The sequence below is a fragment of the Monodelphis domestica genome, chromosome 4, assembly GCF_027887165.1.
Source record: "Monodelphis domestica isolate mMonDom1 chromosome 4, mMonDom1.pri, whole genome shotgun sequence".
NCBI classification, from domain to species: Eukaryota; Metazoa; Chordata; class Mammalia; order Didelphimorphia; family Didelphidae; genus Monodelphis; species Monodelphis domestica.
This window is the reverse complement of record NC_077230.1, coordinates 225,726,268-225,742,882: the sequence shown is the minus strand read 5'-3', so window position 1 is coordinate 225,742,882 and position 16,615 is coordinate 225,726,268. Positions and strand designations below refer to the sequence as shown.

General features: G+C 38.5%; 1 protein-coding gene across 6 annotated transcripts in view; it reads left to right on the top strand.

The window, feature by feature from the left end:
- The window catches only part of UBASH3B (ubiquitin associated and SH3 domain containing B), a 190,363-nt gene extending 179,057 nt beyond the window's left edge, over nt 1-11,306 (top strand). For all 6 annotated transcript variants that reach the window (XM_007494621.3, XM_056794201.1, XM_007494623.3 and 3 more), the window contains 3 exons: nt 3,598-3,704; nt 4,411-4,520; nt 9,946-11,306. In XM_007494621.3, the coding sequence (XP_007494683.1) occupies nt 3,598-3,704; nt 4,411-4,520; nt 9,946-10,083 (355 nt within the window). In that variant the 3' untranslated portion in view covers nt 10,084-11,306. The remainder of the gene's footprint in view (nt 1-3,597; nt 3,705-4,410; nt 4,521-9,945) is intronic.
- Nucleotides 11,307-16,615: the final 5,309 nt, after the last annotated feature.

Genomic DNA, 16,615 nt, shown 5'->3' with positions numbered 1-16,615 from the left:
AGGAATTAACTTTGGCCTCAATTAATATATTTGAGATTAGCCGCTAAGAATAGTCGGCTACTTATAAAATGACTTTTTATATTAATAGACATTTCTATTTACCATCATAGTGGATGCCACTTGTATGTCTGAAGATTATATTTAGGACAGGTGACCATTTTAAACATCTTTCCCCGGTGGTAGCCTACGCCTTTTTTCTTTTTTTCCTAAAGTTAGAAGCATGAATATGATGAAAAAAATTCAAGGCATTCTAGTTCCATGAGGCTGACATGGTCTAGATTCCTGAATTTTTTTTTATCTAATCTATAAGTAGAGCTTCAGCTAACTTTCTTGGAGGAATAATCTCCCTACTACTTCCCCTTTTCTTGAGAAATCAGTTTATAGGTAAAAGAAAAGGATTCACAATTTTAAAATGCCTCCCTGCCTCCCATAGTTGCACTTCACATTTTGTCCTCTTCCCCTAAATGATACATCTCCCACAGGTTTGGGTTTTGCTCTGGTTTGAGGAAGACAGCCAAAGGTACTGCCATTGAGCCAGCAGAAATTGTGTGTTCTTATGGGAAGTCAGGAGACTTATTGCCAACCTGGACAAAGGAGCTTCCCTCAAGCTAGTCTTGGTTGAATACAAGGATCTGGTTTTTCCTTAAGTCGTTCCTAAACTTCTTCTTTCTGACTTGAAAAATGTGCATGGATCATTCTATCTACACCTTTTGTGTGTGTGTGTACAAACGAAAGATAAATCCAAATGACAAGACATGCACAGTGCCTGCTCCCCATTCACTTTCCCCATTTATAAGTGTGTAATCACATAGACCTTTGTTTGCTTTTTAAACCTATTGACCTTTATTTTTGTTTGCGCCCACAAGAAAGTCAGCCTTTGAAAATGAGAGGCTGCTGTTCCTCAAGTTACCCTTCCTCTGGGATTACCTTTAGACTGAAAAGCATTCAAAGGGGTGGCTCAGTGGATTGAGAGCCATGTCTGGAGATGGGAGGTCCTGGGTTCAAATGTGACCTCAGACACTTCCTAACTCTATGATCCTGAGAAAGTCATTTAATCCCCATTGACCAGCCCTTACTGCTCTTCTGCCTTGGAACCAATATACAATATTGATTCTAAGAAGGAAGGTAAGGTTTGTTTTTTTTTTTTTTAAATCAAAGTGTTGAAGGAAGTGCTAAGTGGCACCAAAATAATGGTAGACAGTAACAGGGTTCCATCTGCTAAAGAGGGGTTTAGACTCTTGCCCTATATGGTCTTCATCACAGTCCTAGCCAAAAAAGGACAAACAAATTTACAGAATCCCAGAATTTGAAGGTTAGAAAGGCAATTCCAACAGCCATCTTGTCTCACCTATCCAGAGAAAGAATTCCCATCATATCATCCTGTCAAATGATTATGTAGCCTCTACTTGAAGGCCACCGAGGAGAGGGATCCAGGCATACCTCTAAGCAACCCATCCCACTTTAGGACCACAATCATTGTTAGTTTTAATTGTTAGGGGCAGGTAGGTAGTATGGTGTATAGAGCAGTGGGCCCAGAGTCAGGAAGATCTGAGTTCAAATCCAGCCTCAGATCACTTAGTAACTAAGTAATCCTGGTCAAGTCCCTTAACTCCTATTTGCCTAATGCTTCATCTGTAAAAATAGGGATACACTGGAGAAGGAAATGGCAAACCACTCCAGTGTCTTTTCCAAGAAATCCCAAAAAGGGTAACAGAAAATTGGACAGTACTGGAAAATGACTACACAACAACTTTACCAGGCATTGGGAATACAAAGACAAAAATGAAATCATCCCTTCCCTGAAGGTCCTTACATTCTATTGTATGTAATATGTAGTAGATTGAGTGTGGTTGGAGAATCACTAACTAAGTGTTTCTGATCCCCTGAGAGTCAGTGATTTGTCATGGCAGGAAATGGATCATTAATACAGTAGAGTAAATTAGCCCTGTTTTATAGACCTTGAGATCCAGAAAAAATAAAACAGATCATCAAACATAAATTGTGACCTCAGCAACAGTCCCCTGGGTTTTTTGTACCTTTTTGCTATTTACTGACTTTTCATCCACTTTCTTTTAACTATAGTTAAGAATGGGAAAAAATGAAGTCTTTATATGCACTCACAAAATGTAGAATTATAGAATTTTCAAGCTAGAAGTTGCTCTAGAATTATCTCATCATTCCCCTACCCCTGCCCCCTATACTTGTGCATTTTGCAAATAAAAGCCAAGGCTCTAGAGCAAGAGAAAGGGCCTTACAAATGATCTACTCCAACCCCTTCCCTGATACCAGCAGTTGTTAGCTTCCTTCCTTCCAAAAATACTCTTGTATTTATTTGGTAGATAACTTATGTTTACTTCTGGGCAAATGTTTTGTCCCAGTAAAACATAAGCCCTTTGGGGGCATCGCCTGTCTCATTCCATGTCTTGATCCTCAGTACCCTATCAGAGTACCTGGAACATGGAAGAGACTTGGAAAATGTTTGCTGACTTGAATTCCCCTGTCTCATGATGCTTGTAGACTTGTCCAACCTAGGCCTGGAACCACGATGGAGTAGGATGGACATCAAGGAGTTAGAAGACCTGCTTTGACTTGTACTTGTTATGTATCCTTGAGCAAGTCACTTAATTTCTTTGAGCCTCAGTTTCCTCATCTAAAAAACTAGGTGACTGGACTGGAAGTTTCGATAAAGTATGTTCCAGCCTTAGCTTTATAGGATTTTATGAAACCAGTTCTGATAAATCTATGCAGTGTCCTTTTCATTTTACCAAGAAGTAGAAACAGACCTGAATCTTTCTTAAGCTTGTTTCTGAAGAACTTTTTGGTGCAAGAAGGGATGGATGCCCAGCACAGACTGGGGAAATATCTAGAAACCTCATTAGATCAACAGAGATCATCTCAGCTTTTCCTCGTCTTAGCCCTGTGGCCATAATAAATCATTATAGCTATGGTTAGACAATAGCAAGGTCAATTGGTAAAAAAATAATCTGGCATCATGTAGATCAGGGAGCCAGTTGATTCTGTATAATGACATTTAGTGCTTCAGAGGGTTGCCTCTAAATTTCAGTTTCCTTATTTGTAAATTTGTATGCTTCTGATTTTATGGGGGAACTACTTTGCAAACTCTAATCGCTTGTAAACTTTGCAGATTTTAATCTCTTTGTAAATATACTGTTATCATGATGGTGGGATGAGAGAGATAAGCTTTCTTCTCAGCTGCCCCACTTACAAAATGGGAAGGATATTCCTTAGGGTTGCTATATGGTTAATCAAGGGTAAAAAAAGTATGCGTGGAAAGATAGGGGACCGGAGGTCAGGAAGGACATGGAGGTGGTCACTCTGTTGTGTTTTGGACTGCACATCAATCTGGGGACTTCCTGGCAAAGAAATTCTCTCTCCCAATACAGGTTAGCCCTTCCTCTACAACTTACACTCTTAGAGGGTTGCCTGGGATACCGAGGCGAGATAGCTTGCCCAGAGTCACACAGCTAGTATGCAACATACATAACATCGATCTTTATTATTATTATTTTTTATTACTTATTCTCTCTCCACTTGTCAAAATGTCTTAACTTCTTTTGGTCCTTCTTCTCTCTATAGACCTCATATACCAGTCAGCAAATTAGTGATTTCTGAGTCCTATGACACGTACATCAGTAGAAGCTTCCAAGTTACAAAAGAAATCATAAGTGAATGTAAAAGTAAAGGTAAGCAGTGTTCCCTTCTACTCCATCTTCAATCCTGTGGTGACTTCTCCAGCATGGTGGACATACTCGTTTCAGTGCTTTTAAGATTCAGGATCTGAACCCAGGTCTTGCATTTCCAAGTCCAAGACATTAAGCATCATATCACCTTCCATGTTCTTGTTTCTTTTTTTTTAACTCTTACCCTCTGTCCTCGTGTCAGTTCTAAGACAGAAGAGCAGGAAGGTTAGGCAATCAGGATTAATTCATTTTCCCAGGCTCATATAGCTAGGAAGTAGCTGAGGCCAAATTTAAACCTAGCCTCCCTCCTCCCAGTCTGGTCCTCTATCCACTGTGCTACCTGGCTGCTCCCACCCTCACATTCATTTTAAAGAAGGGGAAAAGTTGATTTTCAACTGGCACAGTGGGGAGAGGCATCAAGAGAGATTCCATGGAGGAGGTGACGGTCATAGTGCGCCTTAAAGCATGGACAGAATTTGATCAGAGATGGAGGGGGAACGGTGATGTGGGGAGAACGTTTCAGAAATGAACAAACAAACGTTTGGGAAAGCAAGAGAAGTATTTATGGAACAAAGAATAGCACAATTTGGTGGAAGAGAATATACAATCCAGAGAAATGTGAGGAGCTGCAAGGGTAAGCTGCCATTTTGCGTATGACCTGTATTGTCTCCCAGATCCATTTTCACATGCTGTGCTTTTTCATTCTTAGGAAATAACATCTTGATAGTGGCCCATGCGTCCTCTCTGGAAGCATGTACTTGCCAGCTCCAAGGACTCTCACCCCAGAACTCCAAGGACTTCGTGCAGATGGTCCGAAAGGTAATTCACGCCATCGCTTAGGCTTTGTGCAGAACCTAATGATTTCATTACATTTTAGTGGCTGGCTAGTTGATAAAAATGAAAGCTCACTATATGCGGCAGTTCATTCATTCTGGAACTAGGGGGAATCAGTCAGCCTTTTGATATATTTCCTGAGGACTTGCTCTGTATGAGACAGCATGCCAGGTGTTGTCAGGACTCCAAAGATATAGACAACACGACTCCTGCCCTCTTGAAACTTACAATCTAATAGAAAGATTAAAAGGGCACATAGTCAATCCTTTTTTTTTTCCTCTGTGACCTCATAAGAATAAGGGATGCCCAAATGAACCCAGGAGTGGTAACCTCATTCTTATAATCTCATAATAGTTGTATTACTCAACCTGGGTGATTATTATTAATAATTATATTTTCAACTTAGGGATATTTTTATTGATTTAGAGTTTTCAACTGAATTATGTTTCTCTGAATCCTTATGCTCAAAAATACTCATTAAGTATTTCTCCTGAATTATCTCTCAAAAAAAAAAGCCACATAATCCTACAAAACTAAAATACAAAGCAAAAGATGTCTCCTGTGAAGTAGTACAGAGAAGAGCAGTTCAGAGTGGGGAAAGTTCACTTCTAGTGAGAGTAATCAGAGAAATGGGATGTAACCTATGCACCAGACCTTGAAAAATGGGTAACAAGATTGTCTTATTATTACTGTTAATGAAAATTTGACTTCCTATCTTCCCTACAGAAAAGGAAAAAAGAAAAATAGCCTATTACAAACATATATACTGAAACAAAACAAATTCCCACATTGGTCACATCTACATAAAAATGTATCTCAATCTATGTTCTAAGATTTTCCAATAAGTAGAAGTAGAGAATATGGAAGTAATCTGAAAGATAATTTCTTACAATTTCTTCTATTCTTTAAAAGTTTATGATGCTTGACAGAAATCTCACTTTGAAAACATCATGACAAAATTAGAAAAACAACCCATTTTTAAAGATGATAAAACACTGCATGACAGTCATGAACTCCCTATAGTAAGTAATTCCATTCGGATTAACTTGCTGATATAAAATTTTTAATTTAGACTAGCATTTCTTAAGCTGCTCTGCAGAATTGTGCTATTTCACGTGATAAGAATAGATTTTATAAGAAACTATTGATAGATGTATTTTCCCCCAGTAGAATATATTATAGTAGTATTATAAATGATTTAATTATGTAATTGATTAAATAATTTATATACTTGTTTGGTGGCATTATATATAATTATTATAATTAATGAGCATTATTATAATAATAGAGTAGTTACATAACACTTTATGGTTTGCAAAGCACTTTACCAATCTTATCTCATTTTTTCCCCATAATATTCCAAAGAGGCAGATGCTATCATGTCCATTTTGCAAATGGTACAACCCATTTGGTATCAAAAATTATTAGTTGGTCATGTGAACACCTGGAAGGTGCTCCAACTCAACCACCCAATTTCAATAGCAGGATTTCAATATTAGGATAAAATTGATTTTCTTGATTTTTCACCAAAATAGCAATAGATCCCCTTTAATCAAGCATACATGGATTCTTTTAAACTCTTTAAATCCCCAAGGTTTCTGTTGCCAAATTAATTTGGGACAGTCTGGTTTTCAAGCTTCCCCACCATGTAATTCTTTCCTATCCAAAACATTATTTGCAGTTTGACACCATTGATAGAGCATATTAGCTATTTCCTTTATCAATGGTGTCAAACTCAAATAGAAATGGGGTCACTAAATCTTATTTAGGGATCCCTGGGAGCAATATATTGATTTAGAAAGCCACATATTAACTACCTATGTTCTATTGAATTTTTATTTATTTTGTTAAATATTTTCTAATTATATTTTAATCTGGTTCAAGCATTGGCAAGGACTGCATGGTTGCGCTAGATGCTACAGAATCAAAATGCTTTTAACTGCCAGGAATGCTAGCCTGAAACCGACAAAATAGGACCCATTGGGAATACATGTAAAGTCCTGTATTTAGGTTAAAATAATCAATTATGTAAATACAGTATGGGAAAGGCCTGACCCATCAATAGTTCATGGGAAAGAGATTTGGGGGCTTTAAATGACTGCCAGCTCAATATGAGTGAACAATATATTGTTGCTGCTTATAAGATAACCATAAGGCAGCCTTAAAGTAGATCGTGATCCCCCGTACTTTGTGCCAGTCAGACCACAGTTTGGAATTTGTCTAGTTCTAGGGAACACACTGACCTCTTACCCACTAAATCTGTTCAGCCCAATCTGATCTGGCCCATCTTTGTTTGACTTAACCATTCTCCACCTCCTCCAGATGGCTCCAGTCTAATGCCAATTCATTGAGTCTTGTGTTTGTGCCCAATTTCATTGCCTCCACTTTCCCTTGCCCACAGCCAATAAGGCTTCTCTTGTTCTTGGCCCAACAAAGGACAAGCACAGAGAGCCCTAGGATGGCTCGCCTGTCTCTTTTTTCTCCATCTCTGCCCCTAAAAGGGTTGACACAAGCCCTTCAAAACCCACAGGAACCGCAAACCTGAAGATTCTTAACTCGGGCATACCTGTACACATCCCAGCCCACCAAGTCTTTGTCCTTTGGTCCTCCAAAATTTCGGTGGTCCTGATTTTTCCAGGGTCTCTGCATTTAGCTGAGATACAGAAGGGTGTCATTTGAAGGGAGCCTGTGGTGAATTTTTTGTTCATGTAGTATTCCCTTGGGATTGTTGGGGAAAAAGGTTAGTAAATCTCTAAGAGCACTAGCTATTACTATTATTTTCCTATTTTTACATAGAATTTCCTTAAGGTAGAACATACCTCTACATGTGAATTACTCCTGAACTTTAATTAGTCAGGCTGATCTAATTTACCAATGAGTATTTAAAATTAATGGGGGGGGGGGGGCAGCTGGGTGGCTGAGCAGATTGAGAACCTGGGAGGTCCTAGGTCCAAATCTGGCCTCAGACACTTCCCAGCTGTGTGATCCTGGGCAAGTCACTTAACCCCCATTGCCTAGCCCTTACCACTCTTCTGCCTTGGAGCTAATACAAAGTATTGATTCTAAGACAGAAGATCAGGGTTTAAAAAAATAATAATAATGGGGGGGGGCAGCTGGGTGACTGAGCAGATTGAGAACCAGGCAGGTCCTAGGTTCAAATCTGGCCTCAGACACTTCCCAGCTGTGTGACCCTGGGCAAGTCACTTAACCCCCTTTGCCTAGCCCTTACCACTCTTCTGCCTTGGAGCCAACACAGAGTACTGATTCCAAGACAGAAGGTAAGGGTTTTAAAAAAAAAAATTAATAGGATTGGAGCTGCTAGGTGCCCAATGGATAGAGAGCCAGGCCTAGAGACAAGAAGTCCTGGTTTCAACCTGACCTCTTACACTTCCTAGCTATGGGACCCTAGGCAAGTCACATTGCCCAGCCTTCTGCCTACATAGCATTGATTCTAAGATGGAAGGTTAGGAGTTCATAAACAAAAGTTAACGGGGTTATTGACTACAATACTCTAATGGAACTTGCACTGTTTGATATGAGTTCTACCTCCACTGATGAAGATTGTAGCTCAAGATGGTGCATAGAAGTTGTGGCAGGCTGAAAAATGTCTGGGGTGTAGACAAGTTCTACCTGGGTGAAATAGTTTAGCTCATTCCAGGTACCATCTATTTTGGAGGATGGAATGACAAGAGCAGTTGAAATCCACATCACACCTCCCCCAACAGTGAATCAGAACTATCTTCCCACAATCTATTCTCAACCCTGACTTTATATCCATCTTTTTTTTCATATTAATTGGTTTGTGTGATAACTAAAACTTTAGGGTTGTTTTAATTTCTATTTTACGATCGCCTTCCTGCTATTTGATGAAGCAGTATGGCAGAGAATCCCCTACTATCCATCTCACGAGATTTGACAAATGACTTTGCATTCTAAACTGGTGTCATCTTTGGATGCCAAAGCTCTGTTCTTAGCAAGTGTTTACTGTCTAAGACAGTTTTTGGTCTCTTCATGTCAACTAATTTATATTAGGAAATGGTTACAGTTGGTGTAGATTTTCTTTCCTTTATCCAGGTCCCATTCTTCAAGTCAAGTTGGGGTTCTTTTAATTGCATACCATCTTTTTTTCTATTAATTTTTATCTTTCCCTGAAGTTACCAGTCTGACTGTACCCAAATAGTTAATCCAGGAAGGGTTTCAATATCAGTAGCAAGTAATTTATTATCTACTAAAATATAATCAACTTCATTTTTGTATTGTTTGGTGCTTGACACATCCATTGCCTCCTGATTATTTTCCTCAAAAAAAAATATTCATGACATGTTCACAAGTCTTTGGTCTCTCATTTCTTACTCCCAAACCATATTTTTCTAACAGTTTTGCCATTATCTCCAAGGATCAAAGGGTATCTTACTTTAATTTAGAGACTTGTATAGAATCATTCTTCTATGTAGGGCTAAAAGAAACCTGACATCTACAGTCAATGTGGATGGAGAAGCTACAATTATCTTCATGGTGGATTTTTAAAAAAGATTTTGTGAGCATTACAACATAAAATGACTAAATATTGCATGAAATATTTCATATTGCCTTTTAGATGGATGATAAACCCAAATCATCCAGTGTCTTTATTTGATTCTCTAAGAAGAACCTGAGAGCCATCTTTCCATTTATCTGATACTCCCTCTTATCTTCTGATTTTATTGATAACAAGGAAGTTAAAGTCAATGTAATTCAGTTCTTCAATTATAATGTCCTTTTTAGGATTGGATAAGAGTCTCACATTTAGAGTACCAGTAATTACATATTTGTATTTGGGTGTATATATGTGTACATATATATGCATATACATTATGCATATATATATATATATATATATATATATATATATAAATCATTCATCTAGGAATTGTTCAGTTTCCCTAAGATCTTAAATCTTGTTTCAGGTCAAGTTGTCCCCGAATATGGTCTCTGACACACACACAGAGGAAAAGAACAAAAGGGTGGAGCTACACAAAACTTATATCCTCCCTACATTAGCGCATAATGTGAGAGGGAACATGGGAAGCTGGGATTTAGAGTTCTGGGGAGCAAATCCTCATTAAATACACACACACACACACACACACACACACACACACACACACACACACACGAAAAGAGCAAGGTAGAGTAACTTCAGCCCTGCAAGCAACATAGAATCAAAACATATTTGGCCTCTTTGTTGTTAATTCATTAGAATCTGTCTACTTTATAAAAGGCTGAGCTTCTGGTAAGATTTTACACTTAACTGCTTATGTTTATTTATTTGTTTTTGGTAATGGGCCATTAAGTTGATGAAAAAAAATTTTTGTTCATGGCATTAAGTCCGTATCCTGTCTTTTCCCTCTCTTTGCCATCCTTACTATAGATTCCATATCTAGGGTTTTGTTCCTGTGAAGAATTAGGAGAAACGGGAGTCTGGCAGCTGACGGATCCACCCATCCTCCCCCTTACACACGGACCAACTGGAGGCTTTAACTGGAGAGAGACCTTGCTTCAGGAATAGACCACACCACCCAGGAGCGGAACAGACCCTCTACAGGCTCTGCAGAAGCCTCTTTTTGGTGTTTCATAACAACACAGAAAACCCCTCCCATTTCTTCCAGTATATTTCCTTTCATGCAGTTTCATGCTAGGAAGTGTGCGTGGCGGCGCTGTATAGTAGACGCAGGACCGCTCTCGATTCCCTCGCTCTTGACTCTGGTCTGACTCGAGCTCGGCGGCGTGGGCTGCTGAGATTTCCCTTCGCTGAATCCAGGCACCTGTTCCAACAGAATTTCCCCCCCTAGGCTCCGAACCATGGACTGAGGGACCTCCCACAGCCCTGGGAGCAGCCCAGCTCTTTCTTAGGATGACGGCAAGCCAAAAGGACATACCCAAAATGCAGCTGGGAGGACATTCGGAAGGGATTTTTATTTCCTTCCATTTGTCTAATGTGTAAAGCCGAGCTAAGGAAGGTGTTTGAGGCTGTTAGAGGAACACACCACCTGTAAAACTGTCCTGTGTAGAGCTCTAGCGCCCACCTTCATGGCCCCCGGAGGCTGCTCTTACACACTTTTAGGTACTCTGCTTTAGAAGCAGGGGACGGATGCAGACTTGGCCTTTGTCCCACACCCTCCAACCATCGTCCGGCCCGAGGGGACGTTGCTCTTCAAGTGCTTTCAGATCCTCAGGAAGAAGGGGAGCTGGAGGGGAGCTAGGATTTGATGGGCCAGAAGAAGGTTTGGGCCCAATACAAAGTGACTTAGAATTACCCATTTTGTAGCCTCATTCATTTCTCAATCATTGTGTTTTACTTGGCTTAGTCTAGAATAATATAACTTGTTTAGGATGTTGAGCTTTCAAAGGAATGTACTGTAGGTACATAATTTAAGTCAGCAAGAAGCTCATCTCGTGCAATATGTACATCTTTATTAACCATGCCAGTAAGTCAATTATTTGTACATTTACAATGTATGTAATACATATTCAAACATTCATAAATACATTTATTATACAAAAGATATATGAAAAGTCAGGGAACTAACTTAAAATGAAGACAGTCAGGGCCGCACTGATACTTGTGCCGTCTCATTTTTTTGTGTGTGTTTTTAAATTATAATTTAAAATATATAGGGCTGTATGAAAAAATGTGGGGGAATCATGTCCTGGGATTTCCCTTCCTTCTGATTACTGCATACTTTCAAGGGAACTTTATTTAAAAGAAAAATAAATGACAATCAAACCAAATATAAATGTCTATTTAATTGTATGAATAGCTTATTGCTGACTGGTACAAGTTTTCAGAATGGAATCTGTCACCATTCAAAAAGTCTAGGAAATTAAGAGATGAAGTTAGATATTAAAATGAATCCAGGTATATCATTAAACGTAATAGGATTTAAAATGCTGATGCATAGAAGTCTTATAATTATGGATCTGTGATCCTAATTGGAATGAGTTTAATGGTGTCTGAAAAAGGGAAAAGTTATCCTAGATCAACATATTCATCAGCCTTCTTTGGTGTTTTATTTTTAAATTTTTTTTAAACCCCTACCTTCCATTTTGGAATCAATACTGTGCATTGGTTCCAAGGCAGAAGAGTGGTAAGGGCGAGGCAATGGGGGTCAAGTGACTTGCCCAGGGTCACATAGCTGGAAAGTGTCTGAGGACAAATTTGAACCCAGGACTTCCCATCTCTAGGCCTGGCTCTCAATCTACTGAGCTATCCAGTTGCCCCCTCCTTTGGTGTTTTATAAAGCATTCCGGATTATAGATTTGGGTCTGGACAGAAGCTAAATGATTTGTCCAAAGTCACACAGATAATAAGGAGCCAAGGTTGGATTTGAATTCAGGTTTCCTGTCTCCAAATCCAGGGTTCTTTCCATTAGATGCTCCTGCCTCTCCCTGTATTAGAGAAAATTTAAGGAATACAATTCCTGAGTTTTCTATTTTTAGAAGAATCAACTTTTCTAGTCACAAACACTGGTATAGATTCTCAACATAAAGTATCTGTTTTTTGATGCAACTGGGTTGATATTAAAAATAAGAGCATCTGAAGAAAAAAATGAACTCATGTAAGATTTTTAAGCAAAAATCACATCACAGCTAATATCTTGCCACTTTGACTATTTGTTTATTTGTTCCTATTGTTCTTGAGTCAATAAACTCATCCTTTATAGAATAATTTCTATATGAACTGTCTAAAAATAAATATTTTTAGATTAAGATCTATGTAAACTGTGGAGGGTAGCTAAATGACACAGGAAGATCTGACTCAAATCTAGCCTCAGACACTAGCTGTGTGACTCTGGGCAAGTCATGTAACCTCATTTGCCTCAGTTTCCTCCTCTGTAAAGGGAACAGGAGAAGGAAATGGCAAACCTCTCCAGATACTTGCCAAGAAAACCTCCAATGGGGTCACAAAGAATCAAGCACAACTGAAATGACTAAATAATTATGTGAACATTGTCTAAAAGCATCCTTGAATTTATAATCTCCACAGCAAGGCTAGAAACTTTTTCTTGCAAAATAGGGTGCCCTTGGACAGTATCAATATGTATAAAACTGATGGACACGATTGAGAGCACAGGTTGTTTTTTTTGGTCTACATAAGCTTGCCAGTCATGGTAGGCAATAGCAAACTGATCAGTTTGGGTGGCCAAACCATTACTTTAATCAAAGAGATCAGTTTTAATCCAAGAAAATGGTTTTTCAGGCAATGCCTGCCTGGACATTGTGAAGTAAAGATTGGAAATAAGTGTATGGAATGAAGAAGAGAAAGAGATTTATTGAGGGGCTGGAGAGGGGGGATCAGAATTCTCCAGGTGGCTGGCCTCCATAGCCTAAATTTACTAGGTGCTAATAGTTCTCATTTCTTACTTGCCTGTATAAAAATAACCTTAACTTGCTTTGGGGAATCATTTTGAGTCTCCACGGTAGAAGAATAAAAAAAGTTAACATCCTATATCTGACTATTAGAGTCTGAATTAATATTCTAAACCAAGGTACTGGATGATTTTTCCTGGAAGCTTAATAAGAACCAGCCAAATTAGAAAAACCAAATTAGATAAAAAGCTTTTTTTATATTCCTCTCTTAAAGTGACAATTTAAACTGTCCTTTCAGGAGAGGTTCACAAAAGGGCTTTTATCATGTATCATGGTGTGTGTGTACATACATATATACTCATGCCTATGCATATGTGTATATATACATGCATATTGTGTGTAATATAGAGACACACACAAATGTACATACATCCTAAAAATGAAACACCAAAAGCTTTCATCCTGGCATGGAGCATTTAATATAGTTTCCTCCTCCTGTGTGTGAGTTACATCAGTTTCCGAACGCTCTGGTTATTATTTGCAGATAGGACCTTGTTTCAATGGTTTTGAAATGCTTCTATTCCACTGTGGACACAAGTAATTGGCACATTTTAATGCAAAAGCCGGGTGCTATGCTTTCCCAGGCTTCCTTCGTGGTCCTTGCCCTAGTATCTAGGAGCTGATTGCTTCACCTCAGTATTGAGTTCAGAATACAGTGTTTTACATTCCATTTAGATTCATAGAATCTGAATGGATCTAATTTAAATAGCCATCTGATATCTGCAGAAGAGGGAGCATTTTTCACCCTGGTGTGCTAGGTTTGGGCAAGTTTCTACTTCTTATTTTAATGATCTATCTCCACCAAGGAGTTATTTTCAAATAATGTTCTATTTGCAAGGTCTGGATTTACAAGAAAAAACCCCTGAAGTAATGGTTCAGTGAATCTCTGATCATAGTTCTGTTGCATTTAGACTGAGGTGGCAAAATTCTTGGTGGGGTACAGAATGCTTAGAGGTCATCCAGTTGTCTGTAGCATTACCATCAATGCGCCGTGTCCACTCAAGTAATTGTATTCACATTAAAATGGAGTTTCTTATTTCAATTACCTGGTGTCATTGGGAACTAATTGCACGATACAGTGGAAGAAGTTCTGAGCTCCCTATGATTGTAGGAAGGTCTTCCTGTGCCGTAAATGAAAGTCGTTTCTCCGTAAACCTTGGTACACTGCAACTCGAGTGTATAATTTAAAGCCAGTGATGAATCGCCCTTTTGAATTTACCCAGGATAATGAATGTATTCGAATACAGATGAACTGTGGTTTAATTTTCACATGCATCAGCACAGTCACAAACTGTACACAGTCTGCTGTGAACTTTGCAGATAATAAAGAGGGGGATCATTTGCATTTAAATTGTAGTCCAGCACATGTGTGAGAAATAATGAGATGAAAAGTCTAAATGGCTGCTGGAGGTGGAGGGATGGGGAAAGACTTAACATCTATTTGAGTTAACATTCTCTTTACAAAGGGATGAAGGATATTTTGTTAGGTGTAGGCAAATGGTTTTCATGTTTAAACATAGGTCTGAAAATGGATTTGCTTCTCTTTAATGTTTAAACATATTGAATTTCCCTAGGAAAATTACGAGTCGTAATGGAAATTCAAGTGAAGGGGGGGAAATTGACTACATGCAGAGGAAGTAACATAATATTTTAAAAATACATTTTAAATTATGCTAACAACAAGTAGGTTTAAAATGATATAGAAGAGTAATCAAACTTTGTATACAATCAATTCTTACAATTTACTCTGTATCTCTCAACTGCCATCACTCAACCAAATTTTATACTGTTTAAAACAGTCAGATTCTCTACAGTCTAAATATAAATAAAAGGAAGAATAGGCTGTTTCCTCCCTTGCTTTGTTTTACCTACAAGGAAAGAATTCTAAATTTTACATTTTTGAAGATCAGGGGCTTTTAAGCTCTTGTGTCATTTTGCTTACTCTGTTTTATTCAATGTGATTCAGGTGAATTCATTTGAAAAGAAATAAGCCATTAAAAAAGAAAACACCAAATACAACAATTCTATTGGCAAACTCCTCTGGCAGTTGTATTTTTATTTCTGATTTTAATTGCTATGAACTTTAGGAAGAGCTAGGGTACCACTGTAATGAGCTCATCCCATTAAAAGAGCATCTTACTTTAAATGACTCCTAGAGGCTTTAATAACCAAGAGAGTGCATCTTCCAGTCATGGCAAAATTCAGTGGGCTCCTTTCCAATCATATCATTAGCTGTTACTGTCGTCATTATATTTATCATCCATTAACAGTCACATTATCCACCTATGGACTGAGGGCACAATTAATTTCTTCATTCCGGTCAGAAATGGAAGGATTTTCTAGCAGGACTGCCCCTTTGGCATCTCTGCCCTCGGGCTAAAGCTATGACATTTCTCAGGCCAGACCTTGCGCTTCTAGTCTCTGGAATCATTCAGGACTGGTTAGAATTTAAAAAAAAAAAAAAAAACTCCTTTGAGAGGCAGACTTCTGCCTACAAAGCCTCTAGGTCACCTGCTTTGGGGGTTAGTTAGTATGTCTGACCCACACTGAGTCAGCTAAAATAGGATACAGTCGTACAGTGTATGATTGTGGATGTCTCAGAAAGGGTCCACAGCCATCATGTGACCCTCTGAAACTAAGCTCAGCTTTATTACACCTATAGAAAAGGGGTTTTGTTGTTGTTGCTGTTAATTTTAGCAAATAATAAAGTCTGTTTTCATTCATGTTACCATACTTCCAACATTATGTCTCCTAGATGAAGCTCCAGTAAGACCGGATGTATTGGCACAGTTTACTTATTAGAAGATTATTATTGTTCTCTTATCTATTCCCAAGCAATGTCATCTCCAAATCAATTTACATCTGGAAACAGATAGAAACAGATATTTTAAAAAGTAGAATTATAGCTGTGTGACCCTGGACAAGTCACTTGACCCCCATTGCCTAGCCCTTACCACTCTTCTGCCTTGGAACCATTACACAGTATTGATTCCAAGATGGAAGGTAAAGGTTTATATTAAAAAAAAAATAATTTATTTTATTTTATTTTTAAAAATAGAGTTGTGTGTAAGCTTTTGGATTGACTGAAATAGGAAAATCTGGTTTCAATATAATGAGAAAATCCATAGTGGTAGGATGTCTAAGCTAAGGTGATCTGGGCCCACACTATCTAAAAATAATCAACAATCATCTATTAACTCTTTGCCAGGGGGTGAGCAGTAGGCTTAACAAAGAAAAAAGATAACAGTTTCTACCTTCAAGGAGTTTATAAGGTAAAGGGTGCTATGGGAAGCTTGTAGAGAGAGGAGAACGCTTGGGACTACTGCCTTGAAGAAAGAATCAATGAGAAGATATAAGGGACTGCTTTGAGGTCCTTTTGGAGTTATATAACATAAATCTGGAGTGGACCCCGTCACTATGTTTTGTGATGTCCACCAACTCTATTCAGTAGCATGTGAGAAGGAAAGATGGTGAGAGTAATTCAAGATGAGGATTTAACAAAGCTTTAGTGGTGATGGCACTGGTAAGCAAGGAAGTTGAGTCAACAGCAGTGTAGAGTTGGACTGGTTCACAGAGAAACCAAGATTGGGAGAGGAGAAAAGTATAGCCAAAATATGGGTGATGGACCAGGGCAGCACTGGCAAAAGTTGTCAAGTTCGCCTGCCCAAACG